This window comes from Hyperoodon ampullatus (genome assembly GCF_949752795.1).
Source record: "Hyperoodon ampullatus genome assembly, chromosome: 3".
NCBI lineage: Eukaryota > Metazoa > Chordata > Mammalia > Artiodactyla > Ziphiidae > Hyperoodon > Hyperoodon ampullatus.
In genome coordinates, this window is record NC_136916.1 from 141,716,682 (window position 1) to 141,738,817 (window position 22,136).

The 22,136-nt window shown below is 40.0% G+C and overlaps 2 protein-coding genes across 2 annotated transcripts in view; one reads left to right on the top strand and one right to left on the bottom strand.

Moving 5' to 3' along the window:
• KCNH5 (potassium voltage-gated channel subfamily H member 5) overlaps window positions 1-18,858 on the bottom strand; it is a gene marked incomplete at both ends in the record, with an annotated part of 361,648 nt that extends 342,790 nt beyond the window's left edge. The window contains one exon of the mRNA XM_079700833.1: window positions 18,786-18,858. Coding sequence (XP_079556959.1) covers window positions 18,786-18,858 — 73 coding nt within the window. The remainder of the gene's footprint in view (window positions 1-18,785) is intronic.
• LOC307050036 (ferritin light chain-like) lies at window positions 5,597-6,102 on the top strand. Its single transcript, XM_079699802.1, has one exon. The coding sequence runs from the start codon at window positions 5,623-5,625 to the stop codon at window positions 6,067-6,069; it is 447 nt and encodes a 148-aa protein (XP_079555928.1). The 5' UTR covers window positions 5,597-5,622; the 3' UTR covers window positions 6,070-6,102.
• Window positions 18,859-22,136: the final 3,278 nt, after the last annotated feature.

Consider the following 22,136-nt stretch of genomic DNA (forward strand, 5'->3'; position numbering starts at 1 on the left):
AAACATTAAAGGGTCTACTGCAGGAGGCCTTCTTTCCCCAGAAACTATCCAAATCAGTGTTTTTCAAACTTTCTTTAATTGAAGCTCATAGTAAGAAACAAATTTTACATAGTGATTCAATGTGTGTTTACACACATGCACACATGTACACACAACTGAAAAAATTTCTCAGATAACACTCTTACTACACGAGATGTACTCTATTTCCGTTCTATTTCAATTTTTTAGTGCGCCAGTCAAGACCCATTAAATGGATCTACACCCTATGGAGGGTTGTATCTCATGGTTTTAAAAACTTGCTTCAAACTATCCCCAAAGGCCTTGCAGACCTCCCTCTCTCATAAACAGACTTGTTTTCTAGACATTTTTTAGGATTTAGATCAGAAGTTCTAACTGTTCCTAGTTAACTCTGCTATCAAAAATGTAACCCCACCCCAATGTACCATTTTCAATAGCTCTACAATGGGAAAATTAAGACTCCAGCTCAGCAGGGCCCTGCTCTCACTATCCATTTGCTGTTGATATATTATTTCACTTACATCCTAATAATTCTGTGTAATAACAAAATTAATAACAAAAGCAACCGGGAGCAGAGCCCTTACTCTCTGCCAGGTGTTGGGCCAGATGTTTACATGCAACTCCATCCCACAGTGAGTTGGAGACTCACCAAGCACCAAGTGCCCCAGGAGGTCAGAAGCAGGAACTAGCACCCAGGTTCCTTAAATTCTAATTCTTGACTGAGACATCTGCAACTTCAAACCTCTTCTAGGGGAAACTGTGCCTCATTTTTTGCTTTAGACAGAAAAGTAGAAGACTAGGAATGAAAGGTAAGTCCTAAAACAATTCACGGCAAGGGGAGTTCAATTCATATTAGCATGAAGGCGGAGTGGTTTAGGAAAAAGAACTTAGAAGTTGGAATCAAAAGTGAGTTGTTGAAAACATATGGACACCAAGGAGGGAAAGTAGGGGTGGGGGGGTGGAATGAATTGGGAGATTGGGATGGACATATATACACTAATTTGTATAAAATAGATAACTAATAAGAACCTGCTGTATAAAATAAAAATTAAATTTTAAAAAGTGAGTTGTTAAGATATTGCCTATCTTCAATCTTATTTTTTTAAATACATACTTGATTTTAACCAATAACATAGAATATGGACAATTCAGATAATTGCTAAGTAAGCTCTAGAGTATTTGCTTGCATATTCAATCAAACCTACCAACTCAAAGTTTTTTTTAAGTTTTAAAAAATAGACAAGGAAACATGCTCTCCATTTATCTTTATGCTTCAAGTTTGATTCCATTAATTTAGACCAACAGAGAGTAAAGTAACTGGACTCTGTGCATACTAGCCCTTACCTCAAGGTCTTAGTAATTATGCATTAGCAATATGTGCTTTGGGTTTATGAAGACAAGCATAAGAACTGCTCCTATCATTTCTGAATGTTTTATAAAACCATAATTGAGAAAATCAACTAGAGCGCTAGGTCCTTCACATAACTAGTCATCAACTGGTAAATAGTCATAACAATAAAATTATCATTAAAATCCTTTCCCCAAATTTTCTGCCAGCATTTGGATCCTGTCTCAATACTACCAAGGGAGCTGCTGTGAAAAACCTGGGGAGTTTTAATTAGGTTATTGGCTTCCTCATAACAATACCTACCACTCTGGGTAGTTTATGGAGACTGGAGTAATGTAGGCAAAATCTTTATAAACTACCCATTGGAGTAAAAATTCTTTATAAACTATAAACTGTTATTGTTTATTATATATATAAGATTATTTTACAACTGTATTATATACTCAGAGAGAGCTTTCTGTGTGTGAGCTGTGTGTGTGTGTATAAACAAGGAACCTAGAAAAAATAAATTTTTAAATGTTGACCCTGCAAACCAAAACGTATAAAATTATACTGAGAGCTAAACTACAAAATAAAATATTAGGAGGAAGGGGGAGAGAAAGAAGAAGTGGAGACAGATTTTTTTAATGTTAAAAGCTAAATTCGAGGGAAGTTGCTCAGTATTAAATTGTCCAGGAGCTTCTTTCGGAAACTTGTCTGTTAGTTGAAATGCAATATGTGTATATGAAATATTCACACAACTGTTCCATTTCCCTATAGTCACGAAAATTATTGTTTTGGTGAATGTGAAATCTGGTATTATTAACAAATATTAAGAACAAGATAGCAGAGTAATTAAAATTGCTTCCCAGAAAATTTTAATTCCCTTTGGCTTTAAAACATGGCAGGGAAAAGCAATATGCTTACTGAAGGATAACTTCTTTACAAAGGAACTAGTTGCAAATCTAGAAAGCAAGACCAGCTCAGAAGTTTTGGACACATAAAGTCATTAAAGAAATTGCTCAGAATTCTTAGTAACCATCATCATCCTCATTGTTATGAACTGAATGCCTGTGTCCTCCCAAAATTGATATGTTGAAACTCTACCCCTCATGTGATGGTATTAGGAGGTGGGACCTTTGAGATCTGATTAGGATTCAATGAGATCATGTGGATGGAGACCCTCATGATTGGGATTAGGGCCCTTATAATAATGATGAGAGCACATTGAGAAGCCAGCAGTCTGCAATCAGGAAGAGGGCTCTCAAAAGAACCTGACCATGCTGGCACCCTGATCTTGAACTTGCAGGCTCCAGAACTGTAAGAAATAAATTTCTGTTGGTTATAAGCCACCCAATTTATGGCATTTTGTAATAGCAGCACAAATACACTGACATTCATCAACCAAGTTTAGGGAAACCAGTTCTGATTTGTCCTCACAGCTCTTAGCACAGCAACAGCCATGAATTCTGAAAAATTAAACCTTCCTTGGGATTCAGACTGTTTCAGTCCTTGATGATGTTTCTAAACAATCATGTCCAAATGTTTTAAATACACAGATGTTCCTGTATGAGTGCTCTAAGAATTGGGTAATTATCCCTACCAAGTGGTAGTAGTCCAGTAAAACATTTCAGAAGCAATAATCCTACAAATGGACAAATTCTCAATCGGATCTGTGCAAGAGCTTGAGGCTTTAAAACATCTTATTATATTCTTTCAAGACCATCGAGTATCCTCTCAGAGATGGACATGAAATAAAACAAGCACTTTTTCCTCAAGTGTTAGAAGGTCAAAAACTAAATCGCAAGCCCCTAATTCAAAATGCCCACTAGGATCCTTATGAGTGTTTCTCAATTTTGACTATTCATTCGATTGGGATGGAGGTTGAGGAGAATTGGAGGGGGCCACAGGAGTTACTCATTCTAGGCCCCAAAGAGTTGGTTTTAATTGGTCTGGAGTGAGAGCCAGGCATAAGTTATTTAAATCTTCTCATGTGGTCTAATATGCAGCCAGGGTGGAGAAGCCCTGATCTACTGCAATAACGCCTAAATCCTGGCAGCTGCAATAGAATTTACAGATTGCTAAATTCTAATGCAGGCACACTGAATTGACTCCCTAGGATTGAAACACAAAAATACAGCCTCAGAGGTCAGTCTCATTCTCAACCAGGTTTGGGAAACTTTGCTCTCATACCCTGCCTCTCAAAGTGTAGACCAGTATCACCTGGGAATTTATTAACACTGCAGAAGCTGGGACCCACTCCAGACCTGATGAATCAGAATCTGCATTTTAGCGAGATCATCAGGTGATTCCCCAAGCTCATGACTACACTCATCTTGTGCATCCTTTTCTTCCTTTTAAGGATGGGAAAGCAGGCCAGGGAAGTTAGAGGACTCGGCAAACATAGGAAAAGGGCACCTAGTGGAGGGGGAGGACAGAATTAGGTCTCGCCATCTAAGACCTTCTATTTCATCACTATATTTCTGAACTGCTGTTTAAACTTTTGTTTTCATTTAATATAAAGGAAGCACTTCCTCTTTACAGTGCTATTTCTTCAGACACCAAGGAAAGTAACTAAAATTTAATACCACTACATATTAATCCCATTCCTAAAGGAGATCACATATAAACCATAAGGTCAATAATTCTGCTGGCAGAAGTTTCTGGAAGAAAGGCTATATTCAGTCAATGAAAACAATATAAAAGCATGTATTCTTCCTTTCTATAGCAATTCCAGGAAAACCATCTTTTCCTCTGAGCTGCTCCAACACTACCTGTATCTGGCATGACTAGATGGTTATTTAGGTTTTCGTTTCATTTGTTTTTATGAAAACTACCCCATTCTCTGATCCAGAAATTCCATGGACATTAACAAGTGTGGAACACCTTTTGGGGGGGTTAAACCTCTCTCTTCCTCTCATCTTTTTTATTCAAATTACCCTAGAGAGAAGTTTCAAAGCACAAGCACAGAGAAGTTTTCAGATTTTTTAAGAAGTGCTAAGGCACAAAAAAATTCTAGAGTACTGAGGAAGAACCAAGACATGGAGGTGAGAAAGGAAAGGACTTCACAAAAAGAAACCAAACACACTGAATAAAACACATTCACTAATTTATTCTTTTTCCAAGGTCTAGTGCTGATTCTGAGAAAAGTCAACCAGATTTTCCCTCACATTATATTCATTTAGTCCTAACCTTGGAGAAGCACACCATCCAGAAATCATCACCCTTATTCTGAAAGCCCTAAAACCCTGGCATAGACCTCCTCCAGCAGAGGTGAAGTATAGGCAGAAACCGGTAAATTGAGCTAAGGGCTATTTCCAGCTACTCTCGCAGAACCCCAGGGCCTCCATGAGGGAAGGACTTGAGTGCAGGTGCTCACAGTTCCAGGTATTACCCCACCCTCCGCAATTCTCTGATTCAAAGAGCTAAAGAATTCACATTCCAAAAATCAGTGGCCAAGGATGGAAATTTGGAGCTTAAAAGCAACACAATGAAGCTCATGCAACAATCACTAATGTTTTGTAAAAAGTACTGAAGAGGGTATTTCAACAATGCTGATTGTCAAATATTCATTATAAAGTTAGATTTGGTTTGGGAATCTTGGTTTTATTCAAAATTTTATTTTGGATAGGGAGAACAAACTAAGTGGTTACCAGTGGGGAGAGGGGTAGGAGATTAAGAGCTACAAACTACTGTGTATACAATAAATAAGCTACAAGGATATATTGTATAGCACAGGGAATATTGCCAATATTTTATAATAACTATAAGTGGAGTATAATCTATAAAAATTTGGAATCACTATGTTGTACACCTAAAACTGATACAATGTTGTTAACCAACTATACCTCAATTTAAAAAACCTACTTCGGAAACATATATACATACATACAAAAAAAATTTACTTTGTTTCTCATCTGAACTAGCCTCCTGTTAAAATCTGAAGTTACATATTTCTAACCCACAAGAACAACCAGACCGACCAAGCTAATTATCTGGCCTGTGATACTCTTCTGAACCTCTGTCAGGAGAATACAGAAATCACCTCTGTAGATTGCGCTCGGCGGTTCCCCGGGTCTGTCTCTTGCTTCAACAGTGTTTGGACGGAACAGACCCAGGGTCGCCCTTTCTTCCAGCCTCCAACCACCCTCCAACCTTCGGAGTCAGCCACTCATCTATCCCCCCTCCAACCTTCGGAGTCAGCCACTCAGCTGTCCTCGGTCACCGGGACCAGCCAACACGATTTTTTGAGCCGAACTCCTTATTACCGATCAACCATGAGCTCCCAGATTCGTCAGAATTATTCCACCGAGGTGGAGGCCGCCATCAACCACCTGGTCAACATGCATCTGCGGGCCTCCTACACCTACCTCTCTCTGGGCTTCTATTTCGACCGCGACAATGTGGCTCTGGAGGGCGTGGGCCACCTTTTCCGCGAATTGGCCGAAGAGAAGCAAGAGAGCGCTGAGCGTCTCTTGAAAATGCAAAACCAACGCGGCGGCCGCGCCCTCTTCCAGGACGTGCAGAAGCCATCTCAAGATGAGTGGGGTAAAACTCAGGACGCTATGGAAGCCGGCATTAACATGGAGAAGAACCTGAACCAGGCCGTTCTGGATCTGCATGCCCTGGCTTGTGCCCGCGCAGACCCCCACCTCTGCAACTTCCTGGAGAGCCACTTCCTAGATGAGGAGGTGAAACTCATCAAGAAGATGGTGACCACCTGACCAACCTCCGCAGGCTGGCTGGTCCCCAGGCTGGGCTGGCGAGTATCTCTTCGAAAGGCTCACCCTCAAGCACGACTAGGAGCTTCCAGAGCCCAGTGGGCTTTGAGGAGCCCCTCTGGTGTCCGGGCTTCTGCCTGAAGCCCCTCTTTGCAGCCAGTAGGCAGCTTGTTAACCACACTGGAGACCTCTCCCAAGCCTTGGACCAAATGGAAACAGTAAAGCTTTTTGCAGCAAAAAAAAAAAAAAGAAAAGAAAAGAAAAGAAATCACCTCTGTACACAGTCTCACTGAACTAAGAAGCTCTCTTTGGCTGCATTCTTATTTACTTCAAGGGAATGAAAAGGGAGCTAGATAACAAAGTGATAATGCAGGTGATCTCTAGAGCTTCACTACAAACCTGGCAATCTCCCAGTTTTCTCCATCTCAGTTTTCTTCATCTCCATCCTTACCTCTCTCTATGCCCGATGCTTGAGCCAAAACCCTGAAAGTCATCCTTCACACCTTTTCATTCATGCCATCCAATTCAACACTAAACCCTAATAATTCTACCAGCAGAGGCATCCACTTCTCTCCTTCTCTATTGCTACTTCCCAGGCCAACCCACCATCATCTCTTGCCTGGACAATTGCAACAGACTCCTGGCTGGTCCCCTACTGTCACCGTTCCTCCCTCCAACCCAACTTGCTGTTATACAGCAAGTGACCCCTGTGGCCAGGAGATCTGTCCACTGCACTTGAAATACAATGCAAAAGCCTTACCCGGAATAGTCAAGCCTCTGTCTCTCCACCCTTGTTTCCCGCCTTCCTCTTTTTTTTGCCCACTGCAATCCAACTACACTGGCTTTTAAGCTTCACAAACTTAGCCACTCATTTTCTCTTTCCTCCTTAGGATGGTTCACATGTTTTCTCTCTGCCTGAAATATTCTTCTGCCCACTCATCATCTAGTTACCTCTTACTTTAGGCCTCAATTCAACACTACTTCCTTAGAAATGTCTTCCCTGACACCATCTCCCAATCAAAATTAGTTTCTGTTACACTTGATCACAGCACCCCCCCTTTTTCCTTCAAAGTGCTTACCACAGTCTGTAATTTATATTTTGTCTGGGCTTGTTGAATGCCTATCTCCCCACCAGACTCCAAGTTCCATGAGGGCAGGGACGATGTCTGTTGGTTCATCACTGTATACCCACAAAAGTTTGTTGAATGATCAAATATAAAAATTTTTATTCCTATTTAAAGTCATACGGCCAATAAATAATTACTAGAGCAATGCTAGACATTGTCAAGAATATAGATAAGAATTATGCTAGGTATTTTTCTTCAAAGAACTGACAATTCTGTAAAAAAATTAAAATTAGGTGTTCTGACACAGATTTCCCTGAACTCTGGAAACTTCTGAATTTAAGTCATGGAGCATATATTACTTTTTAAACTTGTCTTAAGTGGGTGAGTGATATCTATAGATATATTTAAGTTTCAGAGAACAGTAACAGCAGAACTATCCTTGAAGCACATATAGCACATTTTTATTTGGGTTAAATAAAATCCTGGCACAGATGGCTAAACAAAAGCATAAATAATTTATATGTCATGCCCACATCCACAATGTTGATTTCTGGTAGGTTCATTACCCACTTCTACTATGTCACTAACAGAATATAAAACTGGTATGTTTCATGTCCTTACAAATACACCATTATCCTACAGCTCTATATCAAGGAAATGTGTGTGTGTGCCTGTGTGTGCGTGTGTGTGTAGACACATACACTTTGTACCTGTCTCATTCCACAATGAGACTAATTATTATATAATAATAATTGGTGACATTAAGCAGACCATCACTGTGGAAGTTGGAAATAAGCAAAAAATATCTGTTAATTTATTCAAACTTGTTCAGCTGTCATCAAAGATAAAAATATGCCTTCACTTTTCATCTCCCTCAAGATCAAAGGTACATTTTTAAGTTTCTGTGTTTCTTTGATGGCATTAAATTCATCATTTTTCCATCTAGCCAAAGTGGTTCAGAATTCATGAGATACTTTAACTTATATTCCTGAAATTCTAATGGTAGGAATAATAGCAATTTTGTTATAGAAAGTATTTCTACACACACACACAAATGTTCAACAATTCAAAGTTTCTACTTTTAGTCACTGGTGTTTTGTTCATGAAAGATGTGTTTCTAAAAAGTATACTTGTCAGAATCATTAAAAGTAAAAGATAACTGCAATAATGGCCTATGAGATTCATAGTCTCATAGTACAACAGAAAACCTTCACCCTGCTGTAGATAAGAACAAAGTTTTACTGAATTTCATTACAATGATATTTCTTAAAATACCTAAGGACTTAAAACATTCACTAGTTATATAATCTTGGATAAAAGCTAAATCAGTCAAGATATGTTTGTCAGGGGGAATAAAGTATTACATTTTTAATGTTTAAGCATCATTTTTCAATCTTGCAAATAAGCAAACCTTGTTTTTGCAAATGAACTGCAGCTGTTTTAAAGGGATTCTATTTTCTTTGAAGTTAACATTTTAAGGCAATCAAATACTAATAGCAAGATAACTAATGGAGAATTTCAATTAAAGACTAGTCTAAGCTCCACACCTGGTAGAAAAAATAGAAGTGAGGCTTTTCTGAATGCATTTACAATCTGATTAATTTTCTAAAGCATTGTCCTATTTTTTTTTAAATTTCTACTATCTATGCATTAGGAGCTAATTGTTCAAGGGAAAGATACAGACCACAAATTCAATTCATTTCTCTCCTTTGGCCAGATTTCACTGAGCCAGTTACAAAAAGAGGCTGAATTTCTGCCTTATTCTTCAGCCTCTCCAAGCACTGCCAATTACTGAGGTAAAAAGAACTGATGTTTCTTTGACTGTAAGTAGTAGTTTTTTTTGTTGGGGGAAAGAGTGGTGTTTATTTGTTTGTTTCGGTTTTTTTCTCCAAATAAGTAAGCCCTTGGTAAAGTGAATCCAAATGCCTTTAATCTCAGATCCACCAGTTTAAGACTTAGGAAAGCCTTAACTATTTAATACTTTGCTTTCTTCAGGTTAAAAAAAAGAAAAGTAAATCTCCCCTACCTCAGAGAAAATAGTAACAGGTGAATATTTATGAAGCCCTTGTTATGATGAGGCACAGTGCAAGATCCGCTACATTTGTGGGTTTGCTGAATCTTCCCAGCAAACCCCACAAGGTAGTTACTATAATCCTGTAGAGCCCTAGGATGTCACCAAGAGTAATGGCTAGAGTCAGGACACAAGTCTGTGTCAAGACAAGATGGAAATGCCTTTGCTCTGTTGAGAGCACTGTTCTCTGCCCCACAGAGTTCCAGAAAGATGACCAGTTACCTTGACGATGGTTGCTCTAGTAGAAAAAGAGGCTGCTTGGGAATGAACAAGGAGAATATATCACACTTTTCATTCCTCATTCTCAGAGGAGATCTTTTGTTTCTGGGCCCAGGAGTGAGGCAACTCTTCTTTCAACCTGTTACTCCTCCTTTGGTCCATCATACTTATACACATTGGCTGTATATGATATCGGTAATGGACATGTTTCATGCCCTGAGTCAGTAGAGTGAACGGGCAGGAATTCACTCACTCGGCACACAGCGCTTATAAAGGGTAAGAAAAAACTACTTGGCAAAATTCTTACCCCTAGGGATCAGTAATCTGGTTAGCAAGTAAGACTAATATTACACTGAGTGGGAAGCCAAAAAAGACCCTAATATTTCTAGACTAAAAGATTAAAATATTAAAGACACCTTTGACAGAAATGGGGAAATACCAAAAATGTAAGTCTATTTGAAGCCAAAACCAATGATAAATTCAATTCTCTGGGCACACTGAGTTTTAGATAACTTGTGAGGTGTACAAGAGAAATTCTATAGGCCACTGGAAATACAGGACTGGAGAACAGATAGGATACATTTATAAATTATGACTGAGGACAAACTTGCTCTGAAAAGGAGGGTAAAGATGTAAGAAAGACAGCTGAAGGTTAAACCTGATTGACAACCATCCTTCAGGAGAGGAAAGAGAAGGAGAGGGGAGGGGAAAGGGGATGGAAAAGGAATAGAAAGGGTATAGAAAAAGGAAGGGAAAAGGGCAGGAGAAAGTGAAAAGTCACGAAAGCCAAAAGATGAACTAGTGTGGAGAGGGTAGGGGAGCAGAGTCTTAAATCCTACAGAGCCAGAAAAATATGGACAAATAAAAGGTTTTTGGATTCACAAGAAGAATGCTCACCTGTAAACTTCTAGAAGTTTCAACATTACGGTTTAGATAGAAATCCATTGAAAAGAGGTGCAAAAGGAAATGGTGACCAAGAATTAAAGGCATCAGCTACAGATGGTGCATTCAAAGTTTTAAACATCTAACTAATAACAATAACTAACCACACTGATAACTGATATGGTGCTTGTTATGTGCCAGACACTGTTCTCAGCACTTTGTATGTATTTCCTCATTTAATCCTCACTCCAACACCATAAGCTAGGCACTTTTATTACTTGCATTTTGCAAAGGAGAAAACTAGGTATAGATAAGTAAGTCACAGAGCTAGTAAGCATCAGAGCCAGGACCTTAATGCAAGCCTCCAGAACCTATGGTGCCTACCAGTGTGCACACTGCCCCTCACAGAAAGAAAAAAAAAAAAAAAAAGGAGAAATGTTATTTTTATCGTTGTGCTCAATGTGCATCCCCAGTGCTTAGATCAGAGCCTAGCACATAGTGGGTACTCAACAATATACGTTGAATTAGTGAATGATTAACTAGAAAGAGTATGAACATCAAGCAAAAGGATGGGAGTTATTTTTAGGGGAGTTTATTCTGGGATTATTTAGCCTTCATTGAAAACTTCCTCTATCCTCTCAATGCCATAAATATGTGAAAATAAACTCACTGTGCTATAATTTGTCCCAAATCAAAAGTATGCCAGCAGACAGGCAAGGCTTACAGAAAAGATCAGGATAAAGATGAAATTTGCCCTCAATCTAAGTGAGTTGCTTCATTTTCAGTTAAACTTGGTGATCTGAGGCTGGCCATGCAGTCTCTAAAAAGCCAAAATCTATTCTGCCTCTTCCTCTGGATAGTGCACAGGACTGCAAGCTGCTTCTCAAGGCAGAACTCACTCAGAAGATACATAAACTGGTACGGATCAATTCCCAAGGATAAAACTTACCATCAATAACTCCTAACTGCAAACTCATCTTTGAAACAATAATTAGGATCAACAAATTTCTGAACAGTTATTTCCTGTATAAAAATCTATCTTTTAAGCCCTTGGAGATTAGAACAAAAATGATAAGAAATATTTCAGCTGTACATCAAGTTGGAATAAGAGATGAGTGTGAGATCACATACACATTCACCTCTGATGCTCTCATAAGTCCCATCTGATTTTCCCCGTACAATGTGATTTCCATTTTCAGATATACACATTAGTTACCTAAATATTTTAAACTATACAATTACTGACACAAGCTTACTTAATAGATTTAATCAGCAGTGTTTTAGAAAAAATATCAATTCTAGACTTGGTTAGTTTAGGAGGCAATAGCAAAAAAACATTTATTCAACTAGTACTTACTGCTATGTGCATGTGTAAGGTATAACCCATATCCTCAAGATTAGTCCATATACCAACACTTCCACAACTTCCCAGTTACATGTCATTACCTCTAGAAACTGCTGATTGTGCACCTAAGCTCAGATCTCAAATCATATAACTTGTGAAATCAATAGGACTTTGTACTTATGTTTCTCTAATGGGACCATACCCAAGAAAGAGAGAAATCCATTTCAATAAAATTTCAAGCAGCTTTTCAACCACTCTTCCTTTATAAACTATTTCACTTTTTATTTACTTTTCCTATCTTTTCCCATGTGAAAACTTAACATATCACAAAACTACTATCTAGAATGTACACAAATATTTCTCTGTATTAGTAACAGTATCCATAAACAACCAAATACTAAAGTAATGTCTAACACACTGATATATGTGACAGTATTGTCACAGCTTTCATTTGATCAAGTATCTTTCAAGACCAAGCCTTTACAATATTAAAACTTCTGTATTCTATAAAATGAGACTATTTAAATTACTCTTTTTAGTCATTCTTCAATAATGAAAAGGAGTTATATCATACATTATTAAGCTAGGGTATTTAGTGGAACACACTAAGGATTTTTTTTTCAGCCTGTTGAGGTATAACTGACAAATAAAAATTGTATATATTTAGGGCTTCCCTGGTGGCGCAGTGGTTGGGAGTCCGCCTGCCGATGCAGGGGACGCAGGTTCGTGCCCTGGTCCGGGAGGATTCCCCATGCCGCAGAGCAGCTGGGCCCGTGAGCCATGGCCACTGAGCCTGTGCGTCCGGAGCCTGTGCTCCGCAACGGGAGAGGCCACAGCAATGAGAGGCCCACGTACCGCAAAAAAAAAACAAAAAAAAAAGTATATAAAGTGTACAACTTGATGGTTTGATATAAGTATACAATCAAGCTATAATTAACATGTCCATCATCTCACATAGCAAGTGTTTTCTTTTATTGTGTGTGTGGTGAGAACATATGACTGGAGTTTTAAAAATTCTATGAGTAAAGAAAAATGTTTTACAAATGTCCATTTCTTACAGCACATCAAGACTACTTTCTTTGACCTCAATTTCCACAACAATAATTACCACTGGTTTTGTGACTTGTTATTCATGTTCATTTGATTTCACTATGTATCTCTGTTCTTCATAAAAGTGCTGTATGGCATACTTTAATTTTTCCTATTAAAAATGATTTTGTTTGGGACATTTCAGAACATCTCTCAAAATATGGTTTCTAACCCTACCAAAAAGAAAAAAATCCCTAAAACCAAGATTCAGACTTGATGACTGACAGGAAATAGAACCTCCTAAAGTAGTATGTCTCCAATCATATTTTTTTGAGAGTTTAGTAAATTTGAAGAACTTTGAAGAATATTTACTTTAGCTCTGTATTTTATTTTTAAAGTTTGGATAACATCAAAATACTAGAATCATATAATACCCTAGGTAAGTAACTGTAAATCTGTAAACTATCTTTTAATAAGATCAAAGCACTGTCATGAACTGATTCTACTTCACCACCTTAATCAAAATTATATCAAGACATCTGATGAGGAAAATTTTGTTGAAATAGAAAATATATATTCATTCTTCTGGTATGAACATTATTTATACATTATTATTCTATAAAACTTTATATTTCATACATACTATCACCACACTGAGATGATTTATTACAATAAAATTTTGTTCATCTGCTAAAGTAAATACTCTACTAGTCTAAAATTTATTTGAATTTGTTTCCATAAACTGTTTTTACTAATATCACATTCAGTCACAAAACATAGGTCACCATCAACTAATATAAGATTGAAATTCCTTTCTTCATTTCACTTTCCCATATGTCTTGTGTTTTAGATATTTTCTGCCAAGAGTAAGAACTAACTGAGTTGATTTTAACCCCCAATCAAACTTGAGGAAAAGGACGGAAAAGAGAAACAGAAAGATATTAACTACTTAGTTCACCTGTGGCAGAACCTATAGTGCCCTCTTGTGGTGAATGGTAACTACAGCGCTCTGGAGAACAGTACAACTTTTCCTAGACCAGACACTGGAGAGAAGGTGGAAGCGTTGTTCCTCTATGCTACCAAGCAGCTGTTATTAACAATGAAAGTAAAAGATAAATATTGACTAAACTAAAAGACTCCTTTATAGAAATGTACTCAGTCACCATCAGTTAAAACAATCATAGCCACTCCCTTCTATTAACAAAAATACTGTTTTATGTTTCTTTTAGTAGGGCAGTTGACAGATGGCCAGGCACGTGGATTTCTTATATACTCTACTTCTGGTATCAAGCAAAAGATAAACAAACAGAGCAATTTCTAGTGAACACAAGAATGTCCTGGGACAAGCAACTCTCTAGTCAACAAAGTACTGCATTTGTTATACAAGGCAGCGTGGACTCTAAAGCAAGGGACAATCCTCTGGCTTACTTATAAATATAATTTAGGAAGTTGTCAATATAATTTCAATCTCTATGATATTTTAAAGGTAAAAGTGATACATTATAAGACTGGGTAAACCTAAGCTTCAAAAACTCTAAGTGGTTTTATCAACATTTCCTGAATAGTATTTTAGATCTTTCAAGAAAAAATATCAAGTACTCTATACCAAAAAAACCCCACAATAATCCATTTGTTTTCCACAATTTTTTTAATTGGATGAGAATTATGAGTATTTCTTTTTTGTTTTGTTTTTAAATCACTAGCTCCCTTATTTCCCCTCCTATAGGTTCTCATTTAAGATCTTAGTTTTTACAAATATTAATTATAGCACAAAAATGATTTTGGATTTTCCTATAGGTAAGAGCACTGAGTAAAGAAAGTGCTTGTGCAACCAGGTATTTCAGGCAAAATGGAAAATTGAGTATATTCAACTTCTTCTCTTGAAGGTTAAGTGGTTCATAAAATACTGCCTTTTCTGTTTTCTTCTTTCCTGGGCCCCTTTTTTCTCTAAAGAGAAAAACATTTCTACTTTTTCATAATGTTTAAAATATTAAAGAACAGTAAATTCTAATTTAAAAGACATTATTTTTATAGTTAAAAATTTTCGAGATGGCAACCAGGTTTACTGTCACCCAAACTAATCATTTCTGCCTATTTGTTAAGGAATCAAAGACAACATATATATAAAATGTACTGCCCAAAGCAATAATCAGATTGAAGGCCTTGGAAATGTTGTTTTGTTTTGTTTTAATCTAAAATTCCACCTAAAAGTCTTAAAAAACTGTTGCTTTCTTTCAGGTACCTACCCTCTACCCATAAGTGTACTGCTCCCTATGGCCCAAAATATATTGGTGAATAGCTTGCATAAATACTATGCAAGGTTTAAATAAGGGAAGATGGCCTGATAATGTTCCAGACACAGATTCGGTCAGTAGGCATTTTGGACAGGGGCCTACTATGAGACACTGCACGCAGGTAATGAACTTACCACATGGTTCCCAAACTTTCCCTTCCTAGCAACATATTTTGATTCTACTAGCCAAAAATGTATCTAAACCTTGCTATTGCATTTATGCTTTTGACCTTTACAATTTCTTAGAGTAATAATGTGTACTCTATACCTACTAGAATCACATGTTAAGAATTACTGTAATTCCTTTTATTTGTCTAAAAATGATCTTATCTTTTATCTTAAAACTAAAGAGAGGAATTCCCTACTTCTACTATTTTGGAATTTGGCTATAAAGTATGTTTGTATCCATCCTACTCAATGGCCCTCATTATTTTATTTTATAGACTTTGAATCACCAATGACAATTTGAAATGCTTTCCCATAACAGACTGTGTCAACTAAACAAGAAAAATAAAAAGCCAATCTCAAGAGGTGTAAAATAACAGCAAATAGGCTACAGTGCTACTCTAAGGCAAAGAATACAGCACTGTTATTCTGGGAAATTGCAACTGAGGAGTTTGGAACTTTATTAGGATATCCTCATGTTTAAAAGCTATACCCAAATATACCACACTTCTTGCTCTTTTTTTTCTGCATCAAGAAGTTTTCTGATAGATTTCTAATTGGCTGAGATTTCAGCTCATTAGTGATCACCATGGACAAATAAAAGCTTGACGTTTTCTCTTGGTGTCCATTGCCCTTTCATATCTAGTATCCCTCCTTTTCTCCCTCTCTCTCTCTCTCTCTCTCCCCCCTCCCTCTCCCTCCCACACTCCTTCCCTCTCTCTCTCCTTCCCTCTATCCCTGTATTTCTGCTACTTTTTACATCTCTCTCTTTTGCTCTTTCTATGTGTGAGACAGAGAGAGAGTTTACTTCCTCTGCATCTACCTTTGTGTCTGGGTAGATACCTGTCTGTATGTTTATCTGTATCTCTAGATATGCTTCTACTCAGACTCTCACTAAAAGATCTGATATTTTCATAAGAAGAAAATGATGTTGTATCAGAAAGAGAAGCACTTCATGGGGTAAAAGTAACCCATCTTTCTTCAAGTCTTAGCTATATTAGGAGTGCTGCCTCTTTTCTTTTCCACTAAAGCTCTGCCAATACTTCTCTTTCAACGTTGTTAAGTTAGTGAATAATGAAATCTTCACGGTGACAAACTCAATCCATCTGTGAGAACCCTGAAGGGAATTTTCTGTTAATCTCAAACAATTTCTCAGAATGAATTTTTCTATTTCTCTGCCAAATCATATAGAAATGGCAACAAGTGTGGGATACTCGCACATAAATGTGTAGAGAAATTTAATACTGTAATTCTCAATTTCTGAGGTTCTTCCTGTACAAGTGGCACTGAGACTTTCCATTATTGATTACATACACATGCTCATATACTTTCCTCAAATATCTAACACATTTCAAACAAAGCTCAGAGGTTTTGAGTAGTGGTATTAAAAGTTAGCCATAAGCAAGTAGAGGTGATACTTAAAATGCAAAAACAGATAAATTTTCATTTGTACTTGGTGCTATCCATGGAAAGAAACATTGAACCAGTGAAGCAATTATAACATGAAGTGTAAAAAAGATAAAACATTCATTGACTTGGATGGTAGATTTAAAATGGAGGCAACAGAAGCAGCTCTTTCTAAGCCACATAACGTAAGTCTTAATTTCATGGTATATCAGAAATAAAAGATATTCTACAAACTGGCTCATAGTTTCAGTCTGTATGAGAAGTTTCAACCAAAGATGCTATATGAGTAAACTTCAGCCAAGGAATTCTCATCTACTTTCTGGTTACCACGCAGAGCAATAGAGAGCCTCCAGATTTTATTCTTTAAGAGTTGTCCTCTCACAGACCAAATTGCATGGAGTTGAAATAACCCAAGAGGATGAGAAAGCTGAAAAACACACTGATATACCTTAAATAGCTAATTCCAATAACCTTTAAATTTTCCAAACTGGTTGTTTTAACAGTAATATCTCCTTGTACTCTAGGTTTCTGTACAATATTAATATAAGAAAGTAATGTATAAACATAGAAATTGGCTACCATGAGGAATTTATATTTTATATTTTCATAAAAAATTAGACACACATTTGAAATCACACTGGAATGGCTAAAAAGTATTATAGGTTTTTTTTTTTACACTAAACCAGGCCTATTAGCTATTTTTTTTTGAACCCAAAAAAGTCTGTTCAAGACTACTTGTATAGTATCAGGCACTGACCAAAGGCGAAGAAATAAAGTCAAAAGCCTCAAATGAAAACCAAATACCATATCAGAGATTGATGAAAAATACCTTGGGACACTTACATATAGTCCCCAAATCAGAGGAAATATTTGCAAGCCTAGTTTTACAAGAGATCATATCCTAGGAATTAATATAACCTAATCTACCAATTCAGGAAGAGCATAATTGTATTTAATTATTTATTATCATTTGAGTGTGCCTCTGTCTTGCACTAAGGAGGGAGTTTTTTGAGAGCAGAAGTGTCTTAATCATTTTTTTATCCAAAGGACCCCACAGAGTGTCTCTTGTATAAGGCACCCAAATAAATATTGTTTCATTGAATGAATGAATGAATGAATGAATGAATAAACAATTATGGAATTGCATAGAGTATTTCCACTGCTTTGGTCCAAAATCTACTGTAATCAACATGCAGAAATGTCTTTCTCATAACTCTCCAAGCAAAGGATCTCAAAATATAATAACAGGTCTCTGAAGGAAAAAACAAAACACTTTAATGGATATTTTACATATCTTGCTTCTAAAATTGAAAATTATATAAAAGATTTGAAAGCAAGTAGAAAATGTAGATTTCAGTAAAATGCAAAGTTTATAAGGTCCTAAAATGTGAAATATATAACCATCCCCATTCCGATATCTTAGAGGAAATGAATGCATAAATGGATGGCAATTCAAAGACACTTTAAGGCAAGAAAACCCTAACATCAGTAGCAAGGTAGAATAGCATTTTTAAAATTCTTTCTCCAGTTACTTTAAAAGCACAGTAGCTATTGCTTCCCTTCTACATTTCTCCTGTTTAAGTCAAATCAAATATACCATATAGATCAATATAGACCAATGCAAAATAGAAAAAAAAAGAAACTTTAAACACAAATTTGACCATAATAATTGCCTTCTCACTTTTCCAGAACTGACTCTCTTTCTTAGGTTCAACTCTAGCTACCCTCTCATACACAAGGCTCCTTTCAACGGTGCCCATTGGGCCTGAAAGCCATTCCAGAGACTAAATCTTAATTAGCCACTTTCACAGCCATTCCCAACTTGAGGGAACCCTTCCACTGAGATTAACTCTAAGAATTTGATCAGTCTCTTCAGCCTACTTGTTTAAAAATGTGGGGAAACGATGAACAAAAAAGATATCCCTCAACAAAGCGAAACTCAACTCTGTTCTCCAGATGTACCTACACCCTAGCCGCTGCTCCCCCTGGGCTTCCTGCGGTTCTGGGCTCTGGACAGGTGGGAGGGGGGAGAGTACGTCTTGGGGAGGGGATGCAACTAACTTTCCTCTGCCACCTCATTCCCACTCCCACCTAAAATCAGGTCCATCTTTTAACTGCAGCCGCCAGGTAGGGCGGTCTGCGTTCCCCTCCCGCCCTGGGAGAGGGATGGGACGGGGAGGATGGGGGACGTGGGTTGGCAGGATGGAGGTGGAGGGGTGTTCTGACTGCAACTCTTCTTACCGCTGGAGCGCCTGACGATGTTCTCCAAAAATGTGTTCTGCGGTGCCACCAGCCCTCTCTTGCCCCCCGGCATCCTGGGTCTGGAGAGCAGCGGCCAGGATCCGCGGCGGGGGAGGGGGGAATGCAGGAAGAGAAGGTGCAGGAAGAAGAGGAAAAGGTGGAAGAGAAGATCGAGCCCAAAGAAGAGGGGGCGCGGCGGCGGCGACGGGGTCCCCTGACTGTGTCTCCAGCCCGACCCGGATGAGCAGCTCTGGGGAGGAGGACCAGGCAGTTCATGGTAGTAGCGCTCCCCCGGCCGCCGCTGCCCAGACTGTGGCGGTGCCGCACACGGGGCTCGGGAACTGCAGGCTCCGCGGGGCACAGTGCGCCTGCGCCGCCCCCGCTGTCGCTGTCCCGCCGGTGCTGATGCTGAAGCTGTTGCTGAGGCTGCTGTCGCGGTGGCGATCACCTAGGCGCGGGCTCAGCATTTCTCCCCCTGCCCCGACCCCGGGGCCGGGGGAGCAGGAAAAGCCCACTCAAAGCCCTATCTCCCAGACCCTCTACTGCGCCTTCCTCTCCCACTTCCTAGCCTACCCCTCCGGCGCAGCTGGATCAGCGCTGCCCAGCTGAGCCCAACTTCTGCCCGGCTGTGCGCCTGGTGGACGCTCCTTTCTCTCCGGAGATCGAGGCAAACGCTCGCTGTCCAGTGGGGCCGTGGAGTGGGAGAGGAAGTGGGAGAAGCAGGCAGGATGCCAAAGAGGGCAATGGGCAGTCGGAGGGTTCACATCTCAGTTTCTCCTGCCAAGGTCCCGAGTCCCGGCTGCTCCCGGGGACGCAGCTGCCGGGGCGGAGGTGTTGATCATCTCCCGCTCCAGTCCGGGCTGAGCGCGCAGCAGGGACTGACTGAGCGGCGCGCGGGGACGCAGAGCAGCCACCTGACGCTGCTACCGCCCCCCTCTGGGCTTCGGCGCCCGAAGCTCAACAGAGGAGATTTCAGCACCCGCCCTGGCCCACACCTTGGAGCCCGAGCCAGACAGGGTCGGAGCGCAGAGCAGGAGCGGGAATGGCCCCGGCGCCCCAGGCTGGGTCTGGCGCGCGGAGGAGCGTGGCGGCAGTACAGGGATGCTTCCCAGGGCTGCGGAGCGCACAGGCGAGCAGCGAGCCCAGCCACTGCTAAGTTGCGGGAAAGGTCGCACTTAATGCAAGGAGTAAGGGAAGAGAGTGAATAATTCACACCTAAGAGAGGGAGAGTGCAGCGGGCAGCGTTTGCTGTGGGAAAACAGTACAGGCGGGGGGGGGGGGGGGGGACGCTGCACAGGACTGGGGAGTGTGGGCAGGAAATTTCTCTACCAACGCTCGGAACCGGCGACAGGAGGGGAACCGCTAGAAACAGAGTCCAAAAGCCAGAGTCTATGACGGAGAAGGGAAAATAGCGTAAGTGCGAAGGGACCGGGGAAAGAGATGGAAAGAAATGGAGGAGCTCACGCCGCGGCACCGACACCTTCTTTTATCTAAGGCGTTGGTTCTCAAAGTGGTCCCGGACTGGCGGCATCTCCTAAGAACTTGTTAAAAATGCACATTATCAGGCTCTATCCAAGAGCTAGAAAACCGGGAACTCTGGGAGCGAGGGCCAACAATGTTTTAACAAGCCCTCCGGATAAATATGCCCGCTCAAGTTTGAGAGGAACTGATCTACGGCTTCTCCTCCAGAGGCTTCGCCCAGGCCTGTCTAGAAAGGACGACTGCATAAACGGGGTCAAGGAGTGAGGACAGAAAGTGCGCTGCGGCCAGGTCAGAGGTTGGTGGTGAGGCAAAGTGTTAAGTAGGAAGGCGAAAGGAGAGTTGGATGGGGGCGTCCCCTTTTGCTAGATAAGAATATGCTAGATAACCCCTGTTAGGAACGGTCAAGGTTAGGTTACCCGGAGACAGCGGGAATCTGGGAATCTCCCCGGCAGGGGTCAGAGGAAACAACTCCTTCTCGGCTCCTACCCGAGGAGGAAGGCGGATGGGGGAGTGGGGGCGATGTCTCACCTAAACCCCTAGATTACCAATCACTGGCCTCAGGTTACCATCAGTGCCTCTCCAGAGCGGTCGGTGTAAGGGCCGTTGCCTGTAGCTGAGAGACACATAAATACACAGCCAGAATCCAGGCTTCATCTTGGGATCCTTTTCTCCCTCTCTGCAATTTCCACCCGTTCCTGCAGTGCTTGGGCGGCTGAGCAAACCCAGAAGGTTGATGCAAGGTAAACAGCAGTTTGCTCTGCTAGGACTCTTTCCACACAGAATCAAAAGACTCGGTACAATAACACTAGTCTAGCCTTGCTTTCTACCCCAAGCACGGCTGTGGTGCAAGTTTATTTCCCTACAGACAGACTGCCTTCTAACTGCGTTGGGGTGTCTTTAGTTAAATAACAAGGGACTCAGGCACAGACTGGATCCTTGTGGTTGGCCTGACATGACAGGAGTCAGAGATGTGGCTGAGGTTACAGTTCCCTTCTTGCAGTTGACCGGGTGTGTACAAGGGTGATCTCGGACAGGCAGCGGTGAGTGGTGGTGTGAAGCGAGATCTTAATTCCCTGCCCAGGAACTGAACCTGTGTAGCCTGGATGAAAACCAGGAATCCTAGCCACCGTTCCCCCTGGCTCTTGCCCCCAGTGAAAAATGCATTTCTCACAGAGGCAAGAACTGTAAAAAAACAGGTACATGCAGCTCAATATCAAAAAAACAAACAACCCAATCCAAAAATGGGCAGAAGACCTAAATAGACATTTCTCCAAAGAAGATATACAGATTGCCAACAGACACATGAAAGAATGCTCAACATCATTAATCATTAGAGAAATGCAAATCAAAACTACAATGAGCTATCATCTCACACTGGTCAGAATGGCCATCATCAAAAAATCTACAAACAATAAATGCTGGAGAGGGTGTGGAGAAAAGGGAACACTCTTGCACCGTCGGTGGGAATGTAAATTGATACAGCCACTATGGAGAACAGTATGGAGGTTCCTTAAAAAACTAAAAATAGAACTACCATACGACCCAGCAATCCCACAATCCCACTATATGTCCTGAGAAAACCATAATTCAAGAAGAATCATGTACCAAAATGTTCATTGCAGCTCTATTTACAATAGCCAGGACATGGAAGCAACCTAAATGTCCATCAACAGATGAATGGATAAAGAAGATGTGGCACAAATATACAATGGAATATTACTCAGCCATAAAAAGAAATGAAATTGAGTTATTTGTAGTGAGGTGGATGGACCTAGAGTCTGTCATACAAAGTAAAGTAAGTCAGAAAGAGAAAAAAAATACCGTATGCTAACATATATATATGGAATCTAAAAAAAAAAAAATGGTCAT

Coding starts and splice junctions, on each gene's coding strand:
- LOC307050036 (XM_079699802.1), top strand. CDS start 5,623: ATGAGCTCCCAGATTCGTCAGAATTATTCCACCGAGGTGGAGGCCGCC.